Here is a 24,847-nt window from a genome sequence, read left to right on the forward strand (position 1 = left end):
ATAAGCTTTTCCTTCAATTTTGTCAAGGAACTTTCCATGCAATGTTTTGTTGTGCCAGTTGTCAGCTCTAGTTTGTAGTGTGGTTTTCTTGTACTGGTTTTTTGTCTGCTGTGCTTTGAAGAGTTTCTGATTTTTGACTTCAATCAAAGCAGGTTCTTCACTTTGCTTTCCATATTCTGCCAGGGCATGTTCTTCTTCTTTGACTGCTTGCTTTACTTGTAAGAGTCCTCTGCCCGCTGATCTTCTAGGCAGATAGAGCCGGTCAACATCGCTGCGGGGGTGCAGGGAATGATGGATGGTCATGAGTTTTCTTGTTTTTCTGTCCAAATTGTCCAGTTCCATCTGTGTCCAGTTTATGATGCCAGAAGTATATCTTATGACAGTTATGGCCCAGGTGTTTATGGCCTTGATGGTGTTGCCTCCATTGAGCTTGCTTTTGAGAATTTTTCTGACCCTTTGTGTGTATTCTTTGCTGACCACAGTTTTCACATGTTCATGCTTGACGTTGTCCAGCTGTAATATGCCCAGATATTTATAGGCCTCTGGCTGGTGACACTTTATTGTTTGGCCATTAGGCATATTTATGCCCTCACTTTCAATTATTTTTCCCTTCTTCAATGCCACTGTCGAACATTTGTCCAAACCAAACTCCATGTTGATATCAGTGCTAAAAATTCAGACAGTGTTGGTCAGAGACTGAATTTCAGTTTCTGTTTTCCCATATAGCTTCAGGTCATCCATGTACATCAAATGTGAAATTTTGTGAGAATTCTAAGATGTTTGGTAGCCGAGATTTGTTTTTTGTATGATTGTTGACAGAGGGATCATGGCAATAATGAAAAGCAGAGGGGACAATGAATCTCCCTGGAAAATTCCTCTTCTGATGTTGACAAGTCCATAGCTTTCATTTCCAACAAACAGTTCAGTTTTCCAGTGCTCCATCATGTTTTCAATGAAGGTGCCAATGTTTTTACAAATCCCGATGGCGTCCAGGCACTTGATGATCCAGCTGTGTGGGAGTGAGTCAAAGGCCTTTTTGTAGTCAATCCACATCATGTGAAGATTAGCTTTTCGGCTCTTACAGTTCTCCAGAATCATTTTGTCAATCAATAACTGGTCTTTTGTGCCCCTGCTTTTCCGTTTGTTGCCTTTGTGTTCATCTGGCAAGATGTTTTTTTCTTCAAGATAGTCTTGAATTCTGTCAGCTATGATGCCAGTCAGTAGTTTAAACATAGTGGGCAGACACGTTATTGGCCTGTAGTTTCTTGGTGCTGCTCCTTTTGCTGGATCCTTTTGTGTCAGGTATGTTCTTCCAGTTGTTAGCCATTCACTGATACTTCCTTTCTGCAGCATCTCATTGAATTGTTGGGCCATTTTTCCATGTAAACTAATCAGATGTTTGAGCCAAAATCCATGAAGTTGATCACTACCAGGCGATGTCCAGTTCTTGACTTTTTGCACTCGTTTGCTGATCATTTCAGTTGTTATTTCCATCAGTTCCATTTTGTTCTGTGATAATTTTCCTTCAAACTCCTTTATCCACCCAGCGTTTTTGTTGTAGTTTTTATTGTTTTCCCAAAGTTCTTTCCAGAACTTCGTTGTTGCAGTTTTCTCTGGTTTTATGGTTACTGTGTCTGTTGTTTGGTTCAGACTCTGGTAGAACCGTCTTTGGTCTGATTGAAACAGTTGATTTTGTCTGTACTGGATGATTCTGGCTTCATACCTTTCAATTTTTCTGGCTGTTGCTGTAATTTGTTCTTTCACGATTTCCAAAACTTCTTCAATTTTTCTGGTGTTTAGCCAGTACTTTCGGATCAGGTATTGCTTGATTTTGTCATTCTTCAGTTTCTTCTCTTTCATATTTTTCAGGTTACTTGCATCTGATCTAAGTTTCTTGATTTTCAACTCTAGCCTGATCTTCCACTTTGGTTTTCCAGTCGATTTTCTTTGGGGCTGCCTTGGTTGTAGGAGCCCAAGCTCTTCTGTTACTATCACTGCTGCACTGTAGGCATACTGGTTTGTTTGTTCAATTGATGTTATCTGGACAGTGGAGAGTGCTGCATTCACATCTTTCATGAGAGGCGCCAGTTGTCTCTTGGGCACTGTTTTTAGAGTTGGGAGCCGCTTTCTTATCGCATTTGCTGCAGCATGAGCCACGATCTTATCCTTGAGCTCTTGTTGTCTTGCTGTCAAGGTTCCTGGTGGTTCAACGGGTGTTTCAAGTGCTGGTTCTTCAAATTCTTGCAAAAGCTCCACTCTTTCTTCTGGTTCAATCTGTTCCACCATTCCAAGTGTTGCTGGAGTCTCTGCTGCTGTCTGTGCTGTGGTCTGATAGTAATTTACTTTGCAAATTTTCTGGATTTCTTCGAGTTCAACTTCACTGAACACTTTGTTTCTGATTATGAATCTTCGTTGGTCAGCCAGTCGGGGTTCTGTTATCTGTGAGTCAGGGTACTCTTGTTTCCACAGTTGATGCATCCTTTTTTGGTAGCCACGCCTTTGAGGTTCAGATTTGTAGTAGCATTTCATAATTGTGCGGTTTTCTGGCATTGTGTATTTCTGCCGCTTCTGTGACTGTTCATTTGGGTTTTGATGATTCCGTAGCCCACTTGTCGATGGATGTCCAGAATCAGCAGCATCCACCGCGGTCCTTTTTATCCTGGGCGACGACCGAGCCAGTATAGACTTCATTTGGGTTTGATTCTCCATAATGCTAATGGGTTAGGTGCTCTTAGTTCTGCTCCTCAGCTGAGGCCTCTCTGGCTTGGTTGGACCTACCGGTAGTTACACTACCGCCAGCACAGCCCTCAGTCATTATTGGAGCAGGTAAGCCCCCCCACCACGTCAAGGTGGCATCTGTGGAGGGGATTATTATTATTATTATTATTATTATTATTATTATTATTATTATTATTATTATTTCTAAAGGGGGAAATGACTTCTTGTTCTCTAATTTGAGCTTTATTTTTCAAGGTTTTTTTGTTTGAAAGACAGACTGGATGTCTTTTGTGGCCAAATTTGGTGTGATTTGGTTCAGTGGTTTTGTTGTTTACTCCATAGTAAAACCACACATTACATTTATAGATAGATAGATAGATAGATAGATAGATAGATAGATAGATGATAAATGAGGCCCCGTTTCCCTCTCATTGAGATGAAGGTGGGACTGAGAGAAGACCCTCTCTTTTCATGGCAAAGTTAATTAAATTCTTCACCTGTTCTCCAATGCCTTTTTTTCAGGTTTCAATTATAAGATGGTATCTTCAGTCTTGCCAGGCCTTAACAGGTCCTTAGCCAGACCCCAATCAGTCAATCCATTCATCACAACAACACATTAGATAATGAAAACAATGACTATGGGGCAAAGTTTTTGGACCATGAAGAATGTTTTGCTATGTACATTTGTTTCATACGCACTCTTGGATGTATTCTCAAATTGTTTTCAACACCCCATGCATTTCATTTTACTCATGCACTTTATTCATCAGCTCCAAACTTTAGTGAACTGTGACAGTTACCTACTCATGCTTAGCTAGATTTTTTGATGTCTTTGCTGATGATTGATTAAGATTGTTTTATGTCTTATGGTTTTATAATTTTAAACTATTTTAAACCATAGTTGACTATTATGTTTTAATTATGATGTATATATGCTTTAAATGGTTTTTTATGATGTTCGATGGTTGGGCTTGTCCCTATGTGAGCCAGTCCGAGTCCACTCAGGGAGATGGAGGCGACATACAAAAATAAAGTTGTTATTATTATTATTATTATTATTATTATTATTATTATTATTATTAAAAATTACTCTTTCATCCCCTTCATGCCCTCCAAAGACAGCAATGCCAAGAGTGTGCTCATCCCTATTAGTCAAATGGGGCTTCCCATGCCATATCTGGAAAGAATTTCTCAGGGCACTGAACATGTGTGTGTGTCTCCAAGCCAATGTTGGGAAGACCTCTGCATGGTATTTCTTCCAAAAGAAGGAGACCTTGAAGACCATTAGGAAGAGAAGACAACCCACCCACCCCCCAACACGCACACTCTTGAGGGGAAGGGGATTGGTGCATTTATTGCCAAGGTAAGGAGGGATACTAACAGAGCAGAATTGGGACCATCATCAGTGGGGCAAGTAGGAATGGCGCAGAGCAGGATTTGGACTTTTATGGAACAGGAAGAGTTGAGCAGAGGAGCTCAGGTCCGATGTCTTAGCTGGTCGCTATCCATGGCTACAGGGCACTTTAGGCCATTCTCTGAAGAGGAAAGAGAATCAGAGGTAGGAGGTGCAAGTGGGAAGACGTACTGTACATCATGTTTGCTATGTCTATCTTTCTAAAATTGATAGAATACCATCAGTTTTAGGTGTCCTGGACCAGGGACTACGCAACATATGGCCCACTGACCAGATGTGGCCTGCAAAGAGCTTCCCTGCCTCCAGAGGCGGTTCAACCACTAGGCCAACTAGGCAGTTGCCTGTGGCACCAGCTTGTTGGGGGCGCCATCGAGGCAACTCCTGTCTCCTGGGGCCTGCCTCCGCAAGGTATTGAACTGCTTTTTCTGTTGATTTGTTGTAAAATATGATGTTTTAGTGCTTAATTTGAAAAACCTTAATGTAATTTGATGTTTAATAGACTTTTCCTTAATCCCTCCTTGTTATCAAACATTTTCGCTTATCCAACGCTTTTATTTTTCAGTGATTGGTTTGGGGAGGGGCACCAAAATTCTGTTCGCCTACACTTGAAAAATACCAAGGGCCGGCTCTGCCTGCATCCCTAGGAGGCTGTGGCAGGCATCCTAGGGCAGTTGCTTTAGAGAGCAGGAGTTTGGTTGAGCTTTGCTAGTTTATTTGTGGAGTATCAGCAGAGGAAGAGCTCCACCTGAAGACGGTGATGTCATCCTTACTCTACACAGCCCTTAACTCTACCCTGCCTGAATTTGCTGGTGGAGCAGGAGCCCTTTGCCACTCTCCCAATGCCAAGTAGTGGTGGTGGTGGTGGTGGTGGTGGTGGTGTGTTAAGAGAGCTGGGAGTTATAGCTCTGTCTCTAGGCTGTTATAGTGGCGTGTGTGTGTTCAGAGAGCTGGGAGTAATAGCTTCACTCCTAGGCTGCTACCCTGTTTTCCTGAAAATAAGACATCCCCTGAAAATAAGACCTAGTAGAGGTTTTGCTGAATTGCTAAATATAAGGCCTCCCCTGAAAATAAGACCTAGCAAAGATTTTGTTTGGAAGCAAGCCCACTGAACAAAACACCAGAGCATGCAGGATAAATAAATGAATGTACCATAGATTGTTGTACATGGAAATAATGGTAGTGACAATAAATTTTTGATAGGATCCACAGTTTGTCTGGTTATGCTGGTTTTTGATGACAACTACTGTACAGTATATAATAAATGTTCATTTTTTTTGTTCAACAATAAATCTGAACTCTTCTTCATGGAAAAATAAGACATCCCCTGAAAGTAAGTCCTAGCACATCTTTGGGAGCAAAAATTAATATAAGACACTGTCTTATTTTCGGGGAAACAGGGTATAATGAGGTGTATGTGTTAAAAGTGCTGGGAGTTATAGCTCTGTTTCTAGGCTGCTATAATGGTGTGTGTGTTAAGAGAGCTGGGAGTTACAGCTTTACTCCTAGGCTGCAATCATGAGATGTGTGTGTTAAATGTGCTGGGAGTTATAGCTTCACTCCTAGGCTGCTATAACAGTGTGTATATGTTAAGAGAGTTGGGAGTTATAGCTTCACTCCTAGGCTGCTATAATAAGGTGTGTGTGTTAAATGTGCTGGGAGTTATAGCTCTCCTTCTAGGTTGCTATTGTGGGGGACAGTGTTAAGAGAACTGGGAGGGCCCTGTAACCCTTACCAAATTCAACTCTTAACCATACCCTTCCCCAAAACCTGTGAAGCAATAAGAAAGGATTCTTACACTGTGCAGGGCACTTCACCCCATTCTACGACGGGACCAAGCCCCCTCATCCGGGAGACCATGGCCTTCAGGTCCCTGCTAATCATTAAAGGCATATTCTTTTGGAAGTTTGGTATACTTTGCAGCATAAAGGTGGGAAATGGCACCATATCCATGACAATCGCTCCCACTTCCCTCCACTTGCCCCCTGCATGACATCTCCAATGTAACCCCAAGGAGGGAGTTGCAATGAAATTCCAGCAGCCCAGAGGTCAAGAAGGATGTATTACGCCAAATTGCTATATGTGTGTGTGTGTAAAGAAATCCTTGCAAAGTTGCCTGCAAAGAGCTCAGCTCTTTACAGAGGCAGGCCACACCTCAAACAATGTATCGGTTTGCTGGCAGATGGCTGAGATTGTCAGTTGGAAATCTGGGCTTCCATAGAGAGCACAGATAAGGCAGGCTCTCTAGCTACGGTCAAGTAGCAGTTTGAATATGCTTTGCTGGATATATTGAATGCTGATTGATTAGTTATTGATCTTATGCAACTACATGGACATTGTACGATTGCTGAACTGTTTACTTAACTTCAACTCAACAAGTAAAGTTCCTTTGTTCTTTCAATTCCTCTGCCTGGTGTGGTTCTCTTTGCACATGGTGTTAACTGGACACTGCTGGTTCCGCTACATACTCTAACCTAACAGGACGCGCCATTGTTGGAGGGCAAGTGGTCTTGGAAGGGCAACAACACTTAGCACTATAGAGTCAAGGTTGCTTTTCAATGGACAGTAACTATAGGGTTACATAGTTGCAGTGACTCAAAAGTTTTCTCTCCTTGTTTCTACCTAAGCTGTCTCTGCTGTGACGGATACGGATTCCCAGTGGGATGTTTCTCTGCCTCTTCTGCTTCCCATCATTTTGCTTGGAATGGAGCTCATTAATTAACACGCTGAGCAAATTTCCTTGATATGGAGTTCCCATAATAAATAAAGTATATTGCTCCATGGCAGCCATTGTTGAGGGTTGTTGTATGTTTTCCGGGCTGTATGGCCATGTTCCAGAAGTATTCTCTCCTGACATTTCGCCCACATCTATGGCAGGCTTCCTCAGAGGTTGTGAGGATGCCTAACATAGATGTGGCACAACCTCTGAGGATGCCTGCCATAGATGTGGGTGAAACGTCAGGAGAGAATACTTCTGGAACATGGCCATACAGCCCGGAAAACATACAACAACCCTGTGATCCTGGCCATGAAAGCCTTCGACAACACACAGCCTTTGTTGACTTTGTTCCTCAATTCAAATCCCCAATGTCTGTGCAGTATGTAGTTTTGAGAATGTTTCTGAGAACAGGAGTGACACCAGGCCATCCAGCTCCTCCTCCTCTTCCACCCCTCGCTAACAATCCAGCGACCCCATCACAAGGGAAATAGACTCACTCTACTAGTCGGTAAGGTGTCATGCAGTCCTTTTTGCAATTCTGTTCACAACACTTCTCATAACCAGGGCAGTTATCATCAGTTTCGCACTTCACTATCACATTGTCACAGTCCATCACAGTCGATTGTTTTGGGCAAAACCCAACCTTTTCTGGAAGAGAGGACAAATGCAGAAGCTGTGAGACACCTCCCTGCCCCTCACACAGCTGCTGCCCAGAAAATCTAGCATTTCCAGAATGGTCAGGAGGTCACATCAACTCCTGGGGTTTGACCCCTGCAAGGTACAACCCTTTGACTTGATCTCATTTATCTTGCATACCCACCAAGACCCTGCCAAAAGGTCTTGCTATCCCACAATACTCTGAGCATCCCATTGCCAGTTGACCTCCTCATCCTCCTCAGTTGTTCCCCATCTATTATGTTCGCTTCACCTATTTTGGTGCAATGGGCTTCTTCCACCTCTGTCAGAATGCTGGCAGCAATCTAACATTAGAGAATAGGATTTCTTTGGTAGGCAGCAGAGGGGCTACTACTGATGCCAAGGAGACAACAGCAGGAAAGGCTTGTGGGGCCCTTTGACTGGGCCCTCTAAATATTCCTGGTTGGCCACCTCCCAGACCTCCACAATCCAGTCATTTCTACCATGTTGTGGTCTGATATCTACACCTGGATCTGAAGAGTTGGATGAAGGAGGCCACCTCAAGGCAGGCATAAGTTTGAAAGAATGCCTTATCTGGAATGGGGTCAGTAATTCTGTTGAGTGGCTTAGCCGTCCAGGTACCACTCACCTGTCCTGGAAGCAGCAGGCATCAAGGCACAGAGGGCCAGGAGAGCAAGAAGGGCAGGGAGACCACCAGAGGACTTCATGGTTTGTCAGGACCAAGTGAAGCTGCAGCTCTGCCCACTTCCTCCAGAAGACGTTGGGCAGTGCCCGTCCTGGAAACTGAGCAGAGGACAAAGCACAAAGACTGCCTTTGGGAATGACCTTTTTGGCAGAGAAACACTCATGAGATAACCAATCGTGCATATCTGAAGTGGTGAATTTCAGGAGTGCTCCATGTTCCATGAAGTTCTAGCCGTAAGCATTTGGGAGAAAGGGTCAGATCTTGGGTATTTGTGCCTTTTAAGTCCTGCTAAACGTTCTTAGGCAAGAAGTCCACAGAAACAATTTCACCAGTTGCTAATCAGGACAGAATCAAATCAGTCTTTTGACCAATACATGGAGTCGGTTTAGCTTTGAAAAGCGAACTGGTGAAGCATCTATCTGAAGCATCCATTTGTCTTAACAAACAACTCTCATCCCTCCAAATTAAGCTTGCCAAAACCATGAGGCAACTATCATAAGTGCCTACACACCAACTCTGATGAAGACATCAAGAAAAATTCTACTGTCAACTGGATAATTAATCATCCTATTTGAGATACCTAAGGAGGACCGGATTTCGACTTGTGATCAGGGACTATAGGGAAAGACGGTATTGAAAATAGTAACCTGAATAGCATTCTGTTTCTAATCAAATGCCCAGAATGCAACCTTGTCATCACCAACACACTCTTCTGCCAGAAAAATAAGTTTAGGACATAATGGAAGCTGCCCCGTAGAAGCATTGGGACCTCTTAAACAATATAATTATACATGCCAGAGGCTGCCTCAGTCTCCTTCTCTCAAGAGCTATGACAAGTGCTGATGACTGCTGTAGAGACCATCCATCATAGACTCCAAGGAAGATAAGAAAGATAAGGTTTAAAATGAACAGCCAAGTCCTTCAAGAGCCCTCCAAACAACAAGGATCATCAACTAATTGTACACCCTGAAAATGTTGAGGAACATTAGAATAAACTGACTCTTATCATAAGATCCTCTAAACAAACCATTGCATACCAAACAAATAAACATCAAGACTGGTTTGTTGGGAACAATATTGAGATCCAACATACAATTGATAATAAAATGAAAGCCTTCCAAAAAGGCAAAGAGACATCAACTAGGCTGCGAAGAAAAAGATCTATGCTAAGCCAAAGGTGAGGTCCTATGAAGGATGAGAGAACTTAAAAATATCTGGTGGAGAAAAGAGGTTCAAGAATCCCAACATTTTGCAGATGTCCGCAACGCACAGGGATTTTTTAAGACACAATGGTCATTTATGGCCCAGCAAATCATGGCGTACACCCTCTACGTTCAACAGATGGAACCTAACTTCTTAAGGACAAAAATCCATTGCACTATATTAGAAAGAGCATTATCCTGACCTTCTTAACCACAGCTCCAATGTGACTGAAGAGATTTGCTTGCAGATTTCTCAAAATAAATAAATAAATAAACAGGGATGAGCTAGTTCCTAGTTTGGAGGAAGCCAGCAAGGGCAACAACCAACTAAATTTAAAAAGCCAGTGGACCTGATGGGATCCCTGTTGAAATCTTTAAAGACATTGGGCCTGAGTGGACATAACAAGTCCACCAGCTCATTGAAAAAGTGTGGGTGACCTAGAAGATCCCAAGTGACTTCAAGTATGCCACCAACATCACCCTTTTCAAAAAGGGAGAAAGAAAGAATTGTGGAAACAATCAAGATTTCCCTCTTTTAACCCCTGCCAGAAAAATCTACACAAGATGGAAGAGTGAACATGATTTTCACTGCATGAAAGCACCAGGAATAATGCAGGAAACACAGTGAATTGTAATGCTTTCTGGACCATCCTCCTGAAAATCAGATGGATGCCCTGATAAATTTATGACCGTCCTGTGACTCCCCCATGAAGCCATCTTAAACACCTTTGCAGAAGCATATAAAGAGCTTGGTCTCTCACTGAACATTAAAAAAAAGCCCAAAATGCTTTACCAGCCAATACCAAACAATCTCTCCGCGAGGCCAGAAATAAAGCTTAATGGTGCAAAGCTAGAAAATGTTGACCATTTCTGTACCTAGACAGCCATCTCTCCACAAAAGCTGACCTTGACGCTGAAATAGAACACCATCTGAGCTCTGTGAGTGAAGCATTTTTTAAAAATGAAGCAGAGTGTTTGAGAATCGGGACACATGTAGTGATTAGACTTGTGCGTGGATTTCGTTTCCTCCATTTCCTTCGGTACCTTCGGTGCTTCAGGAGCTCGTAATGGTAAGAACGCTCCCAGTACAAAAACGCGCCTGAGACAAAAGCAAACAGGAGTGATCTCAGCTCCTTCTCCCCTATTCGGCATCACAGTTGAATCTTTTTTATTTTCCTTTATTTTCCTTATTCTTTTCATTTAGTGGGACTGGCTGGGAATTGGGGACCTGAGCATGTTTGGGGGCTTTCACCCTTTTAGCTTCTTTTTCTCCTTCCATTCCTTTCCTTCAGGAAATACTTCTAAAAGATTATTATTATTAATAATAGTAATCCCAGCAAGCAAAAAGGGAAGCCTACCTCTCATCTAGTGTAGAAAGTAGAAACAGCTTTATGGAAGCAAATCCCCAAGCAGAAAGTCTTGCAGGCTAATGAGGGGATTTTTAAGGTAGTCCAGGGAGGATAGCTCGATTGAGCTCCAGGTCATCATTCTTTCTTCCCTGCATCTCCTTAAAATGCCTAGGAAAGTTGCTGGTTCTGGGAGAGAAGAAAGTGCACACACCTGCCTCTCCTCTTGGGTAGAACAGCTTTAAGAAGCAGTAAACCCAATCTCATCCTCTACAAAAAGAAGGGAAAGGATCCAGAATCTTAAGAATAGTAACTCTAATGCTTTTAAAAATCCAGGTCTTAATGAAAGATATGGAAGGAGGATTTTATGCCCCAGGAGGATTTTATTTATTACGTATATATAAAAACAATATAGTACATTTCAAATCAATTAAAATTAAATTATGTTAGGCATTCATAAAAATACACATATAAATATACAATTGGCATGTTTCGAGTCCAAAAAACTGGGTCTGCTATTGAGTTCTAAAACACATAGTAGTAGTTGATGCTGCTATTATTGTTCGAAGGCCTGGTCCCACAACCAGGTTGTAACTCTTCTACAGAAAGATAAGAGGGAAGGAGCCTGCCTGACTTCACTGGGGAGGGTGTTCCACAGGCAGGGAGCCACTACTGAAAAGGCCCTGTCTCTCATCCCTGCCAGCCGCATCTGTGAGGCTGGCGGGACCGCTAGCAGGGCCTCACCTGAGGATCTTAAATTACGAGGTGGTTCGTAGCGGGAGACACATTTGGACAGGTAAGCTGGGCTGGAACCGTTTAGAGCAGGGGTCCCCAAACTTTTTAAACAGGGGGCCGGTTCATGATCCTTCGGACCGTTGGAGGGCCGGACTATAGTTGGCCACTGAGCAATAATAATAACAACAACAACAACAACAACAATAAAAAGAGGGTTGGAAGAGACCCTTTGGGCCATTGAGTCCAATCCCCTTCTGCCTTTGTGCACCGAAAGGACAAGCAAAGCACCCCTGACAGATGGCCACCCAGCCTCAATGTTTATTACTATTAATAATAATAATAATAATAATAATAATAATAATAATAATAATAATAAAGAGGGTTGGAAGAGACCCCTTGGGCCATTAAGTCCAACCCCCTTTTGCCTTTGTGCACCAAAAGCACAAGCAAAGTACCCCTGACAGATGGCCACCCAACCTCAATGTTAATAATAATAATAATAATAATAATAATAATAATAATAATAATAATAATAATAATAATGGTTGGAAGAGACCCTTTGGGCCATTGGGTCCAATCCCCTTCTGCCTTTGTGCATCAAAAGCACTAGCAAAGCACCCCTGACAGATGGCCACCCAGCCTCAATGTTAATAATAATAATAATAATAATAATAATAATAATAATAATAATAATAATGGTTGGAAGAGACCCTTTGGGCCATTGAGTTCAATCCCCTTCTGCCTTTGTGCATCAAAAGCACTAGCAAAGCACCCCTGACAGATAGCCACCCAGCCTCAATGTTAATAATAATAATAATAATAATAATAATAATAATAATAATAATAATGTGATTTTGTGATACGAAATCCAGCATATCTATCTTGTTTGCTGTGTCATACAATATAATAATAATAATAATAATAATAATAATAATAATAAGAAGAAGAAGAAGAAGAAGAAGAAGAAGAAGAAGAAGAAGGGTTGTGAGAGAAGAAGAGACCCCTTGGGTCATTTAGTCCAACCCCCTTCTGCCCTTGTGCCATGGGGGCTGGATAAGTAGCTTCGATGGGCCGCATCCGGGCCCCGGGCCTTAGTTTGGGGACCCCTGGTTTAGAGCTTTATAGGCTAAAGCCAGCACTTTGAATTGTGCTCGGTAGCTAATCGGCAGCCAATGGAGCTGGCATAGCAGAGGAGTAGTTGCCTTCCATAGATGTGGGTGAAACGTCAGGAGAGAATACTTCTAGAACATGGCCATACAGCCCAGAAAACATGCAACAACACTTGAAGACCTGTTAGTGTTTTCTTTCATCCACCTGACACCTGAGGATGCCCACACATCTATCAAAGCAACTGAATGTTTTTGAGGTCATGGCAAAAAAGAAAAAGCCAAATATTTGAAGACCAAGAAGGCAGCAGGTTGAGAACCATTGGAGCAGCTCCTGGTCTTTGTAGGGCCTGGACTCACTTCCTCCGGCTGCTCAGATCAGAAGTGGATGCTCAGAGGGGAAATTTCCACTAAACAATACATGACCCATAATAGAATAAAGCTAAAACCGGAGACTTTTCTACTTGGTCTGACTGATAAAAATAACCAGGATAGACTATGGCAATGTATGACCACAGCAGCCAGACTACTATATGAGCAGAAATGGAAGAGTGCAACAATATTAACAACAGAGGAATGGAAGATAAAAATGTCGGACTTGGCCAAAATGGAAAAATTAGCATGTCTACTAAAAGAAGGGACACTGAAAACTTTTTTAAAAGACTCGAAACCTTTTATTCACTTTTTGCACGAAGAAGAGAAGGGTTTGCTAATTCTGAGTTCTGAATAATAAATTAAAGATCTTTTTTTCATGTCAGGAGTGACTTGAGAAACTGCACGTTGCTTCTGGTGTGAGAGAATTGGCAGTCTGCAAGGACGTTGCCCAGGGGATGCCCAGATGTTTTTGATGGTTTTTTTTTTGTGGGAGGCTTCTCTCATGTCCCTGCATGGAACTGGAGCTGATAGAGGGAGCTCATCCGCACTCTCCCCGGATTGGATTCGAACCTGGCAGCCTTCAGGTCAGCAACCCAACCTTCAAGTCACAAGGCTTTGAACCCACTATGCCACCAGGGCTCCATTAAAGTTTTTTTTATTAATGTTGTAATATGAGAAAAGAGTTAATATAGAGAGGTCTAGAGGGTGAAGCATATGATATTAGCTTTATTTGGGATCAGATTGGGATAGACCGGAGGTCACCTATCTCACCCCTCCTTTTTCTTTCCCCCTATTTTTCTCCCCCCCCCCCCAAAAAAAAGGCAACCTAGGCTAGGATGTTTGCTTTCAGAGAATCATAAAATCAAGTTGAAAGAAATCACACAGAGCATCCAGTCCAACCCTTTGCCATGTGGGAAAAGCACAACCAAAGCACCAGCCTCTTTTTAAAAGTCCCCAAAGAAGGAACTTCTACCAGACTCTAAGGCAGAGAGTGCCACTGGATTTGTTTTGTCCTCCCATGAGTTCAGAAAAGGAGATTTCTGAAAATTAGGAAGAACTTCCTGACCATAAGATGAGTTGTTCAACAATGGAACTCTCTGCCTCAAAGTTTGGTGGAAGCTTTTAAACATAGACTGGATGCTCATCATTTGGGAGGACTGTGATTGTGCTTTTCCTGAATGGCAGTGGGTTGGACTAGATGGCCTCTGGGGTCTCTTCTAATTTTGTGATTCTATGATTCTATTATATTGTGCATTATGCTCCAACTGCTCAGAGCAAGAGAACTTGAAAAAGTACACAATTTCTGATACGACTTGAATTCCTTTATCCGAGACTGGTACGAACCGGCTTGAGATGATGCCAGGAGCTTAGAAAAAAGCAAAACTAGGTGAAAGACCCTCATTTTCATAGACATGTTCACACTTCATTTTATATGGATTTCTTGTTCTCCGGGAATTTATTTGATGGCTGGGGTTGTTCTATATGGTGTATTGCTGTTTTTAACCCAGCTTTTCCTTCCTTTTTGCCAAAAGTCAATTAAAAGCTGCACTTAGTTTCTTTTTTTAAAAGAATGTTTTTATTCAAAAATTCACAGCAACATAATCTGATTGGTAATCTGCTTTACAAAATGGGATTTTTGTTGAGGAAGAGATTAGAGAGATGGGCCGAAACTAACACAATGAGGTTCAACAGGGACAACAAATGCATGATACTCCACTTGGGCAGAAAAAAGGAAATGCAAAGATATAGGATGGGGGATGCCTGGCTCAACAGCAGGATGTGTGAAAAAGATCTTGGAGTCCTCATGGGAATGAAGGGTAACATGAGCCAACAGTGTGATGCGGCGGCTAAAAAAGCCAATGGGATTTTGGCCTGCATCAATAGGAATCTAGTGTCCAGATCCAGGGAAGTCATGCTACCCCTCTATTCTATTCCGCCTTAGTCAGACCATTCCTGGAATACTGTGTCCAATTCTGAGCACCGCAATTGAAGGAAAATGTTGACTCTAGGCTGGAAAATGACCAGAGTAGGGCCACTCAAAGGATCAAAGGTCTGGAGAACAAGCCCTATGAGGAGCGGCTTAAAGAGCTGGGTATGTTTAGCCTGCAGAAGAGAAGGCGGAGAGGAGACATAATGAGGGCCATGGAGCAAGATGTGAAGGGAAGTCATAGGGAGGAGGGAGGGAGCTTGTTTTCTGCTGCCCTGGAGACTAGGGCACAATGGAACAACGGCTTCAAACTACAGGAAAGGAGATTCCACCTGAACATCAGGAAGAACTTCCTCACTGTGAGAAGGGCTGTTCACAAGTGGAACTCTCTCCCCCGGACTGTGGTGGAGGCTCCTTCTTTGGAGGTTTTTAAACAGAGGCTGGATGGCCATCTGTCGGGGTGTTTGAGACTAGCCCGGAGGGGAAGTAAAGGAGAGAATTCCAGGAGAGCAATAAAACAAGCCTTTTATTGTTATCACAGCTGATGATAAGGCAAAACAGCCACTTTAGTGGGTCTGTACCATGCAAATGGCCGTCGCAACATGTGCGTAGCAAACAAAGATTATATACCTCTGGCTTATCTAAAATTGACCAATGGCTGAGGCTCTTCCTCACCTTCCACACCTACTTGGCACAAGTGATACCAATGACCTGACTTGTTTACTCTGAGCTTTCTTCTCTCTTTGGAACTTCCTGGAGAAAGACACCAGCTCACAGGAAGGGAAGGGCATATGCACAGGCAAAGCTACATAGGGAATAGTTTACTATTTTTTTGGCTTATGGTCCCTTCAAGGGGTGCTTTGAATGCAATATTCCTGCTTCTCGGCAGAATGGGGTTGGACTGGATGGCCTATGAGGTCTCTTCCAACTCTATAATTCTATGAGATGCTTGTGCGTCTTTGTTGACCTATTGTGTGTTTGGTGGCAAGAAGAGAGGGTTCCCCTCTCTAAAGTCAAGCAGGGCCTCCAGAAGCACTTTTTACGCTCAGACCACAATGGCAGCATCCATTCTAAGCTGTAGATGCATCTTATGAAAAACAAATTGAGCCAACAGTTTCCATATCTGGGTAATAAACATGGGGGAAAGAAGCATATTTGCAATGTTGGGTTGGATTTCAAGTGTCCACGTCTGGGTCTCCTTCGGTCCTGGGATTTTTGTCCCTCTTGCTAAACAGGAGACACATTGCAAAGGATCTTGGCAAGACAAACACAGAAGGCACCCTCTTCTTTTTATGGCCTGCTCCACTTGGGTGGTGGAGCGATGATGACGTCCTGGTAGCCCTTCACCCCTTTCAGCTTGTCGCTTTCGAAGTCCACCACCAATTTCCTCAAACCAGACCGTCGGGGAACAAAGTCCACCCTCACTTTGGCTTCTTCGCCCGGACCGATGGGAGACTCACTGGGGAAAGAAAGGAAAGTAAAGATCAATAAGCTAACTTCAACATATGGCAATGTTGAAAAAAGACTTTTCACCTGATGGTTTAATAATGTGCTTCTCTCTTTTTAGATCCAGACCATGGCCAAGTCATGCCAGACAAACCTTTGCTAGTATTTTCCCACCTGGTAGGAGTGGGTTGGACTGAAGGACCGAATAGTCCTTGGATTCTCTTCCAAAGTTACAATTCTACCGTGTTTCTTCGAAAATAAGACAGTGTCTTATATTATTTTTTGCGTCCAAAGTTGTGCTAGGTCTTATTTTCAGGAGCTGTCTTATTTTTCCATGAAGAAGAGCTCACATTTATTGTTGAACCAAAAAAATGAACATACAGTAGAGTCTCATTTATCCAACATAAACGGGCCAGCAGAACGTTGGATAAGCGAAAATGTTGGATAATAAGGAGGGATTAAGGAAAAGCCTATTAAATGTCAAATTATGTTATGATTTTACAAATTAAGCACCAAAAAATCATGTTTTACAACAAATCAAATAGCTCGATACATGGTAATGTTATATAGTAATTACTGTATTTACAAATTTACCACCAAAACATCACAATGTATTGACAAAATTGACTACAAAAACATTGACTACTAAAAGGCAGACTGCGTTGGATAATACAGAAAGTTGGATAAGCGAAGGTTGGATAAGCGAGACTCTACTGTATATCATATATTGTACAGTAGTTGTCATCACAAACCAGCATAACCAGACAAACTGTGAATCTTATCAAGAATTTCTTGTTATTACCATTATTTCCATGTACAAAAATCTATGGTATATACATTTACCAATCTTGCATGCTCTGGTGTTCTGTTCGGTGGGCATGCTTCCAAACAAAAACTTTGCTAGGTCTTACTTTCGGGGGAAGCCTTATATTTAGCAATTCAGCAAAACCTCTACTAGGTCTTATTTTCAGGGGATGTCTTATTTTTGGAGAAACAGGGTAGTAGAGTTCTATTTCTAACCCTCCCCATAATGACTTTGTCTTTCTTATTGACGTTGGGATGGCTTGAAATCGGAATAGAAATTTAGACAGAATGTGACCATTGACAACTGCAAGTCTTCCCAGTCATGATAACTGTAGTGTTGAACATTGTTTTAATTTTTGTTGAATATAGAACCATTTGACTCAAATCCGTGAATAATCAAATTCACAAAAGTCAAATTTGCAAATGTGGAGATCCAGCTGTAGCTTGGAAATCTGTGAATTCCACGATTGCGTGGCATGGAGCCCAACCTGAAAGTGGTGTTTAAGAAGAGAAGACACCTACATCTCCTGGACCTTCTGTCCATCCGTGAGTCCGGCCCCTTCCACGGTGAAGACGCAGCCGGTCAGAGGGGTGGGCAGTGGGTTGGTCAGCGTCAGTTCGGCCACCAGCTTCCGCTTCTGCATCGGCTCCCCCAGGACCTGCGTTTGCAAGGGAGAAGTTGCAATGGGGGCAAAACATGTGGGAGAACTTTGAGTGGGGAGGAAGTACAGTCATCCCTCCTTGTTCTCCGGGCTCAAAGGTTCATTCCCAAACGTTGGTCCTACAGAAATTCATGGGTCACCATAAGTTGACAGGTGACCTCAGAAAAACAAGAACCTTTCCCAAGCCCAGAAGGACTGCCATAGGTCTAAATGCCATGGGTTAGTGGTTCTCAACCTGGGATCCCCAGATATTTTTGGCCTACAACTCCCAGAAATCCCAGCCAGTTTACCAACTATTAGAATTTCTGGGAGTTGGAAGCCAAAAACATCTTGGGACCCCAGGTTGAGAACCACTGCCATAGATATTAATAATAGAATAGAATAACTTTACTGTCAATGTATATTGTACAATGAAATTAAATGCTTTCCCCAACATGCATCACAAAACAACACACTCATCCCTCATGCTCCCACCATCATCACACAGCCCCCAATGCCACATCAATGCAAAACCATGGAGTTCAATATAGTAACATTTCTCAGTCCTTATCTTTGTCAACCTGTACCATCTGCCAGGTGGTAATAATTCAAAAAAATATGCTGGGTAAGATTAATCCTTAAGTATGTTCTCAGCTTTCAGAGAAAGGAACTGTGCCTGTAATAGCAGCTGGCTACTAACTGGGCTGTGGCACAGCTGGTTAGTAGCCAGCTGCAATAAATCACTACTGACCGAGAGGTCATGAATTCGAAGCTCGGGTCGGATTAAGCCCCCAATCATTAAATAGCCCAGCTTGCTGTTTACCTAAGCAGCCCAAAAGACAGTTGCATCTGTCAACTAGGAAATTTAGGTATGCTTTATACGGGAGGCTAATTTAAAACACCATAAAACTGCCAGCAGCGCGTGGAAAGTAATGTTACTCGGTGTTACTCGTGGATGGTGAAGCAACAGCTCCCCCTGTGGCCGGAATCAAGCATACCCTAATGAAGCTGGAAATGTTAAATTGCCTCTGTGTGTGTCTATACTGTATGTTGTTTGTCTGATGGCATTGAATGTTTGCCATATATATGTTCATTGTAATCTGCCCTGAGTCCCCTTCGGGGTGAGAAAGAAGGGCGGAATATAAATACTGTAAATAAATAAATAAACTGTCAAAACCATCTCTGAGTCTTCCTGGCCTAAGAAAATCTTAAGAAATTCATGGGGTCCCCATAAGTCTACTTAAAGACCTTATGCAATAGTTCCCAAACTTTGGTCCTCCAGGTGTTTTTGGCCTACATCTGCTGGAATCCCTGACTTTTGGCCAAATCAGCTAAGGCTTCTAGGACCTAAAGTCCAAAGCTCCTGGAGAACCAAAGTTTAGGAATCATTGGCATTTTTCAATTCTTTCCAAGAATTGAACCAAGGTTGCCTTGTGCCACCTAAGTAGACAAATGTGCCATTCATCCTCCTGCTTTTCTTTCCACAGGTGGGACAAGATCACAACCTTCCATCCCAAAACTCTGCGGTGATCCTTACCCTGATTTTGATATCCGGGTTCTTGATGTAGATGCTCCGGATGCCGAGGACCACCTCCTGGGTGCCGAGGTCAGTGAGGAGAGCCGTCACCTTGATCATGTTGTCCTGAGTCAAGCAGTGTCCGTACTTCTCATAGAGGATGCGCAAAGGGACAGTCCGCTCTGGGAGGAAAGGGAAACCCAGTCAGGAGGGTGGATGGCAGCACCATCAAAGATGGCTTTGGCTTCCAAAGTCAGAGATACCAAACAGAATCACAGAACCCTAGAGATGGAAGAGGGCTCTACTAATGTTTTCTCCAGCTAAGGTCCTTAGTGATTAAATATTGCTTTGAACCCCTAATATTCTTGGAAAAGAGTGATAAAAGTGGCCTCCTGACCTTTAGTGGTTGAAGTTGATATTGTTTTAATACTTTTTATCTTGTTTTATGCATTTGTTAAAATTTGTGCCTGAATTCGTTTGTGTTTTATATTGCTTGTTACTTGTTTTTATTGTCTTGTTTTATATTTTATCTTGTTTACATTATGTCCTTTGAGAATTATTATTATTATTATATTATTATTATTATTATTATTATTGACACAACGACGTTGTATGACGCAGCAAACAAGATAGACATGCTGGATTTCGTTTCACAAAACCACAAGTCGAACACTTCCCAAGTGTCTAGGACTGTGTGATGTATTTTCGGATGATGCGTGCAGATCCCAGCAGGGTGGCCTTTTGCAGTTGGCAGATCGTAATTTTGTCAATGTCTATTGTTTCCAAATGCCGGCTGAGGTCTCTTGGCACGGCACCCAGTGTGCCCATCACCACCAGGACCACCTGCACTGGTTTCTGCCAGAGTCTTTGAAGTTCAATCTTGAGGTCCTGATAGCGGCTGAGTTTTTCCTGTTGTTATTATTATTATTAATATAAAAACATAGTTAGACATAGAAAACGAGATGTAAATGCTGGATTTCATATTACAAAATTACAAGTCGAACACTTCCCAAGCGTTTAGGACTCTGTGATGTATTTTCGGATGATGCGCGCAGATCCCAGTAAGGTGGCCTTTTGCAGTTGGCAGATTGTGATTTTGTCAATGTTTATTGTTTCCAAATGCCATCTGAGATCTTTTGGCACGGCAAGTTCCAATGAATCATTTGGGCCACATAGTTGTGCCTCTGTTTGTAGTCAGTCTGTGCGATTTTCTTACAGCAGCTGAGGATATGATCAATGGTTTCATCAGCTTCCTTGCACAGTCTGCATTTTGGGTTCTTATTGTATTATTATTATTATTATTATTATTATTATTATTATTATTATTATTATTATTACCTTTCTTCTTCTGATTGGCTAACAAGGGAAAAACCAGCATGCAGCTGCCCTTGTCAATCACGTCAACCTCCGTGCGCCTCTCCTACCCCCTCTCACTCCTGGACGAGGGAGTATGTTACATTGGGGAAAAAAAAGTCTGATCAACAAATCTTTTCCGAAGTTCTCCAAAAGCTCCAGGCCTTATGTTTGTATTTGTTAATGCTTCGGAGGGGTCCTTCCTGTGTTTCATTTTGGCGCTTCCTATCTATAAATCACCGAATTTTTACAAATTCCAAAATTTCCCAAACCAGAGCCAAACCTGAAATCCCTACCATCTTTGTACCTATAAGGAAGCCATGTGAAGCCCCTCTCTAGCAGTGAGAAATGTATGAGCCAAATGGGAAAAGGCAGAGGGGAATTCAAGGAGGAAGCAGGGAATTCAGAGCAAAAAGAAGTCCAGGTTTGCTCCAATGAGCCACATTTAAAAGAGGACCACCAGCCAAAAATGAGTCCGGACTCTTGAGGTGCAGGGGATTGGTGCTTTTATTGTCAAGGGATGGAGGGGTGCTAGGAAAGCAGAATTGTCAATGGGTCAAGTGGACTTTGAGCAGGATTTGGACTTTGATGGAGCACGAGAGATGGCCAGAAGAGACTTCTCTGGTGGGGTTGTTGTATGTCTTTCGGGCTGTGTGGCCATGTTCCAGAAGCATTCTCTCCTGACGTTTCGCCCACATCTATGGCAGGCATCCTCAGAGGTACCTCACAACCTCTGAGGATGCCTGCCATAGATGTGGGCGAAACGTCAGGAGAGAATGCTTCTGGAACATGGCCACACAGCCCGAAAGACATACAACAACCCTGTGATCCCGGCCATGAAAGCCTTCGACAACACATTGACTTCTCTGGTGGTTGCTATTCATGGATCCAGGCCTCCTTCAAGGTTAGACTATGAAGAGAAAAAGGGATCAAAGGCAGGAGGAAGAAGGAAGGTGGAGAGACACACCATCTTTGCTATTTCTATCTTCCCAACCATGATGGAAACCATGTTGGCCATCCAGAGTCCCTGTCATAAGGGAAATGGACTCACCCTAGAGAAGCTTCACGCATTCCCTTATACATTTCCATCGGCAACACTTCTCAGTCTTGGGGCAGTCATCGTCTTTCGTGCACAAATCTATGTTTTCTTTACATTTGCCCGAAAGTGGAGTTGGGCATTGCCCAGGCTTTGCTGGAAGACATGACAAACACAAAAGTGATAGGATACCACACACACAAACACTCACATACGTACACAGCTGAAGCCCAGAAAGTCCAGCATTTCCAGTGTGGGCAGGAGCTTGCATTACCTCTTAGTGTTTGTCCCCTGCAAAGCATAACCCTTTGGCTTGGTCTCATTTCTCTTCCACACCCACTGGGACCCTGTCAAAATGGACTTTGGGTGTTCATCAGGCCAACGTTTAAAGTGGGCACACCGACTTTCTTGGTGTCTTCTGCCTCTTGCAAAATCCTGGGAAATGTAGTTTAGGGCAGGGCCTTTGCAATTCTCAGCTAGAGAAGTGCTCACCTTCCCAAACTACATTACCCATAATTCTGTAGGAAGATGCTAAGAAAGTGGGGGTGCCCACTTTAAAAGGCTTGGTCTCACAAGGCAGGCAAAGCATTGCTGCCCCAAAATGCTGAGTCCACCCCACTGCTGGTTGACCTCCTCCCCATCAATCGCTCCCCATCCACTATGTTTCCTTCATTTACCTAGATGCATTGGGCCCCTTCAGCTTCTGTGTCAGGATGCTGGCAGTAACATAACACCAGAGAACAGGATTGCTCTGGAAGAAAGCAGAGGGGCTACTACCCTTGCCCGGGAGATGGCCAGTGGGACTTCTTGACCTGGCCCTCTAAACACTCCTGGGTCAGCAATCTCCCACAATGACCTTTCGTTTCAACCATGCTCTGGTCTGATCTCTATACCTGAATGGATTTGACACTTTGGATTACAGAAGCCTGCTCAAGGCATACAACTACGAGGGTAGAATGAAAAGTAATGCCTCCACCTTCGTTACTTGGGTTTGGATGAGAGTATTTTAATAAATCAAATGCAGAAATAATCCTTAGAATGTGCTCTTTAACTACCACTATTCACTTTTCCACACAATCACCAGGCAATTGGATACATTTCTGCCAACAATGAACAAGTTTTCTGAAGCCGTCACGGAAGAGGTCGACACTCTGTTTCCACAACCAGCATCTCACAGGACCCATCGTGCACAGATCTTCCGATAGCCAAGCAAAGCAAGAATGTGACCCACATGTTCTTGTGAAATGCTGATTATGCTTGAATTTTCTCTCTGAGTGATACGACGATCATCCTGAATCAATCTGTCAACCTTTCGCTTGTGAAACTCGGTGGTTGCTGTCACAGGACGTCCAACTCTTTGTTTGTCACGCTAGTCAGATGTTTCCACCTCAGCACCTTTAAACTTACTCACCCAACGAAGCACAGGACTCACATCAACACAATCTCCATAAACAGCTTGCATTCTCTGAGGAATCTCCTTTGGGGTGACACCTTCTGCCGTCAAGAATTGAATGACTGCACGTTGCTTAAGTTGCATTTGTTGGGAATGGAAGAGCCGTTAAGCTCTAATCACCCTCTTTATGAGGTAAATTCTCATTAAAATAGCAGAGTAAAGAATTGCAGCAGCGTGAGACTTATACGAGTGTGAGTTTGGAAGGCCTCTGCATCATCAGGAAGGCAAAAGGGATGCAAAGTTAGCTTTAAAGTTTAAAAGCATTTATTGAGGTAAAAAGAAATCTATTGACTGATAGAAAAGGTTAGGACCTATCTAGCTAGTCTATCCTGATCTAATACACATAGACGGATTAAAATAACAAAGCTCTATAGATAACTACATCTTGACTAATAGAGGACAGAGGTGCGTCCTCTCTGGAACAAAGCAGGAAGCTGGAATGGCGGTCAGCTTCGTGGGTCACTTCTTCTCTAGGGTCATAAACATTCCAAAGGACCAAATTGGAGAAGTTATGTCAAAGCCCTAGGAAAGGTCACATTTCTAGGAACATCAAAGGGTGGGCTGACCTAGATAGGATGGGAAGCAGTAAACAATGGTGAATCCTATCTAAGCATGCTTTGGAAACAGGGAAAGGATTCCCTCAATCTAACTCTATCATCTATCTGACTACATTTAGACTTGAGTAGTCCAGGATGAATCCCAACAGCATTGACCGACCGTCTGCGCAGGGTTCCATACTTCGCACTTCAACAACACAACCGTTCAATGCTAAGGGTTCCCACCAAATGGAACTGTAGAGGAGAGTCTACTGAACAAGGCAATACCTGCCGCAGACCAGGACTGCCATCTGTTGAGGAGTTACGAAGGTGGAGGCATTACTTTTCATTCAGCCCTCGTATTTGAAAGAATGCCTTATCTGGAATGGAGTCAGATATGCTTCTGAGGGTCATCTCTGTCCAGGTACCACTCACCTTTCCTGGAAGCAGCAGGCATCAAGGCAGAGAGGGTCAGGAGAGCAAGAAGGACAAGGAGACCAGAAGACCTCATGGCGAGTCAGTTCCAAGTGAAGCTACAGCTCTGCCCACTTCTTTTATCTTCCCTTCTAGAGGAATTTGGGCAGCCCTAGCCCTGGACGCTGAGAAGAGAACAAAGCACAAAGACTGCCTTGTGTAATGACTTTCATGGCTGAGAAACACTGCTAAGACAACCAGTAGATGTCACCACTTATGGTGGGGCCTGTCCAGAGTAACAAATTCAGGGAAGGCTCCATGTTCCATGTTCTGAAAAGTTCTAGCGTTCAGCATTTGCAAAAAAGGGCCAAGGTCACCTCCTGTGTGTCAGGGCTTTTGGATTCCCTGTCAACTTATCAGCTTGAGGAAGGGGCTTCTGTTTGGACTGTCTGCTACCTGCTACTAACCAGGGCGAACTCTGCTTAGAACTTTCCCACAGTACTATTTTATGATTTAACACATATCTCTGCATCGCTTGCCAGCCCATAAAGGCTTCTGCAGCAGTCAATGTCTATTAGGTCTGTATAATCAATGAAAAAAATATTTCAATACAGTAGAGTCTCACTTATCCAACATAAACGAGCCGGCAGAATGTTGGATAAGTGAAAATGTTGGATAATAAGGAGGAATTAAGGAAAAGCCTATTAAACGTCAAGTTACGTTGTGATTTTACAAATTAAGCACCAGAAACATCATGATTTACAACA

The 24,847-nt window shown here is 42.9% G+C and overlaps 2 protein-coding genes across 2 annotated transcripts; both read right to left on the reverse strand.

Moving 5' to 3' along the window:
• Nucleotides 1-4,046: 4,046 nt before the first annotated feature.
• Nucleotides 4,047-10,024, reverse strand: LOC134298575 (omwaprin-a-like). Its single transcript, XM_062979218.1, has 3 exons — nt 8,134-10,024; nt 7,346-7,496; nt 4,047-4,253 (listed from the first exon to the last, which is right to left on the reverse strand). Exons 1-3 carry the CDS (start codon nt 8,210-8,212, stop codon nt 4,220-4,222), a joined length of 264 nt encoding a protein of 87 aa, XP_062835288.1. The 5' UTR covers nt 8,213-10,024; the 3' UTR covers nt 4,047-4,219.
• A 5,362-nt stretch (nt 10,025-15,386) lies between these two features.
• LOC134298572 (protein-glutamine gamma-glutamyltransferase 2-like) lies at nt 15,387-19,671 on the reverse strand. The gene is made up of 3 exons (XM_062979214.1): nt 19,310-19,671; nt 17,654-17,790; nt 15,387-16,340 (listed from the first exon to the last, which is right to left on the reverse strand). Exons 1-3 carry the CDS (start codon nt 19,406-19,408, stop codon nt 16,172-16,174), a joined length of 405 nt encoding a protein of 134 aa, XP_062835284.1. The 5' UTR covers nt 19,409-19,671; the 3' UTR covers nt 15,387-16,171.
• Nucleotides 19,672-24,847: the final 5,176 nt, after the last annotated feature.

The sequence above is a fragment of the Anolis carolinensis genome, chromosome 4, assembly GCF_035594765.1.
Source record: "Anolis carolinensis isolate JA03-04 chromosome 4, rAnoCar3.1.pri, whole genome shotgun sequence".
In the NCBI taxonomy this organism is placed as follows: domain Eukaryota; kingdom Metazoa; phylum Chordata; class Lepidosauria; order Squamata; family Dactyloidae; genus Anolis; species Anolis carolinensis.

Coding starts and splice junctions, on each gene's coding strand:
- LOC134298575 (XM_062979218.1), bottom strand. CDS start 8,212: ATGAAGTCCTCTGGTGGTCTCCCTGCCCTTCTTGCTCTCCTGGCCCTC. Junction 7,497..8,133: donor GCCTGCTGCTTCCAGGACAG/GTGAGTGGTACC, acceptor CCTCTCTTCCAG/AAAAGGTTGGGTTTTGCCCA. Junction 4,254..7,345: donor ACACCTTACCGACTAGTAGA/GTGAGTCTATTT, acceptor TTTCCTCTTCAG/AGAATGGCCTAAAGTGCCCT.
- LOC134298572 (XM_062979214.1), bottom strand. CDS start 19,408: ATGATCAAGGTGACGGCTCTCCTCACTGACCTCGGCACCCAGGAGGTG. Junction 17,791..19,309: donor ACCCGGATATCAAAATCAGG/GTAAGGATCACC, acceptor TTGCAAACGCAG/GTCCTGGGGGAGCCGATGCA. Junction 16,341..17,653: donor GGACAGAAGGTCCAGGAGAT/GTAGGTGTCTTC, acceptor TTCTTTCCCCAG/TGAGTCTCCCATCGGTCCGG.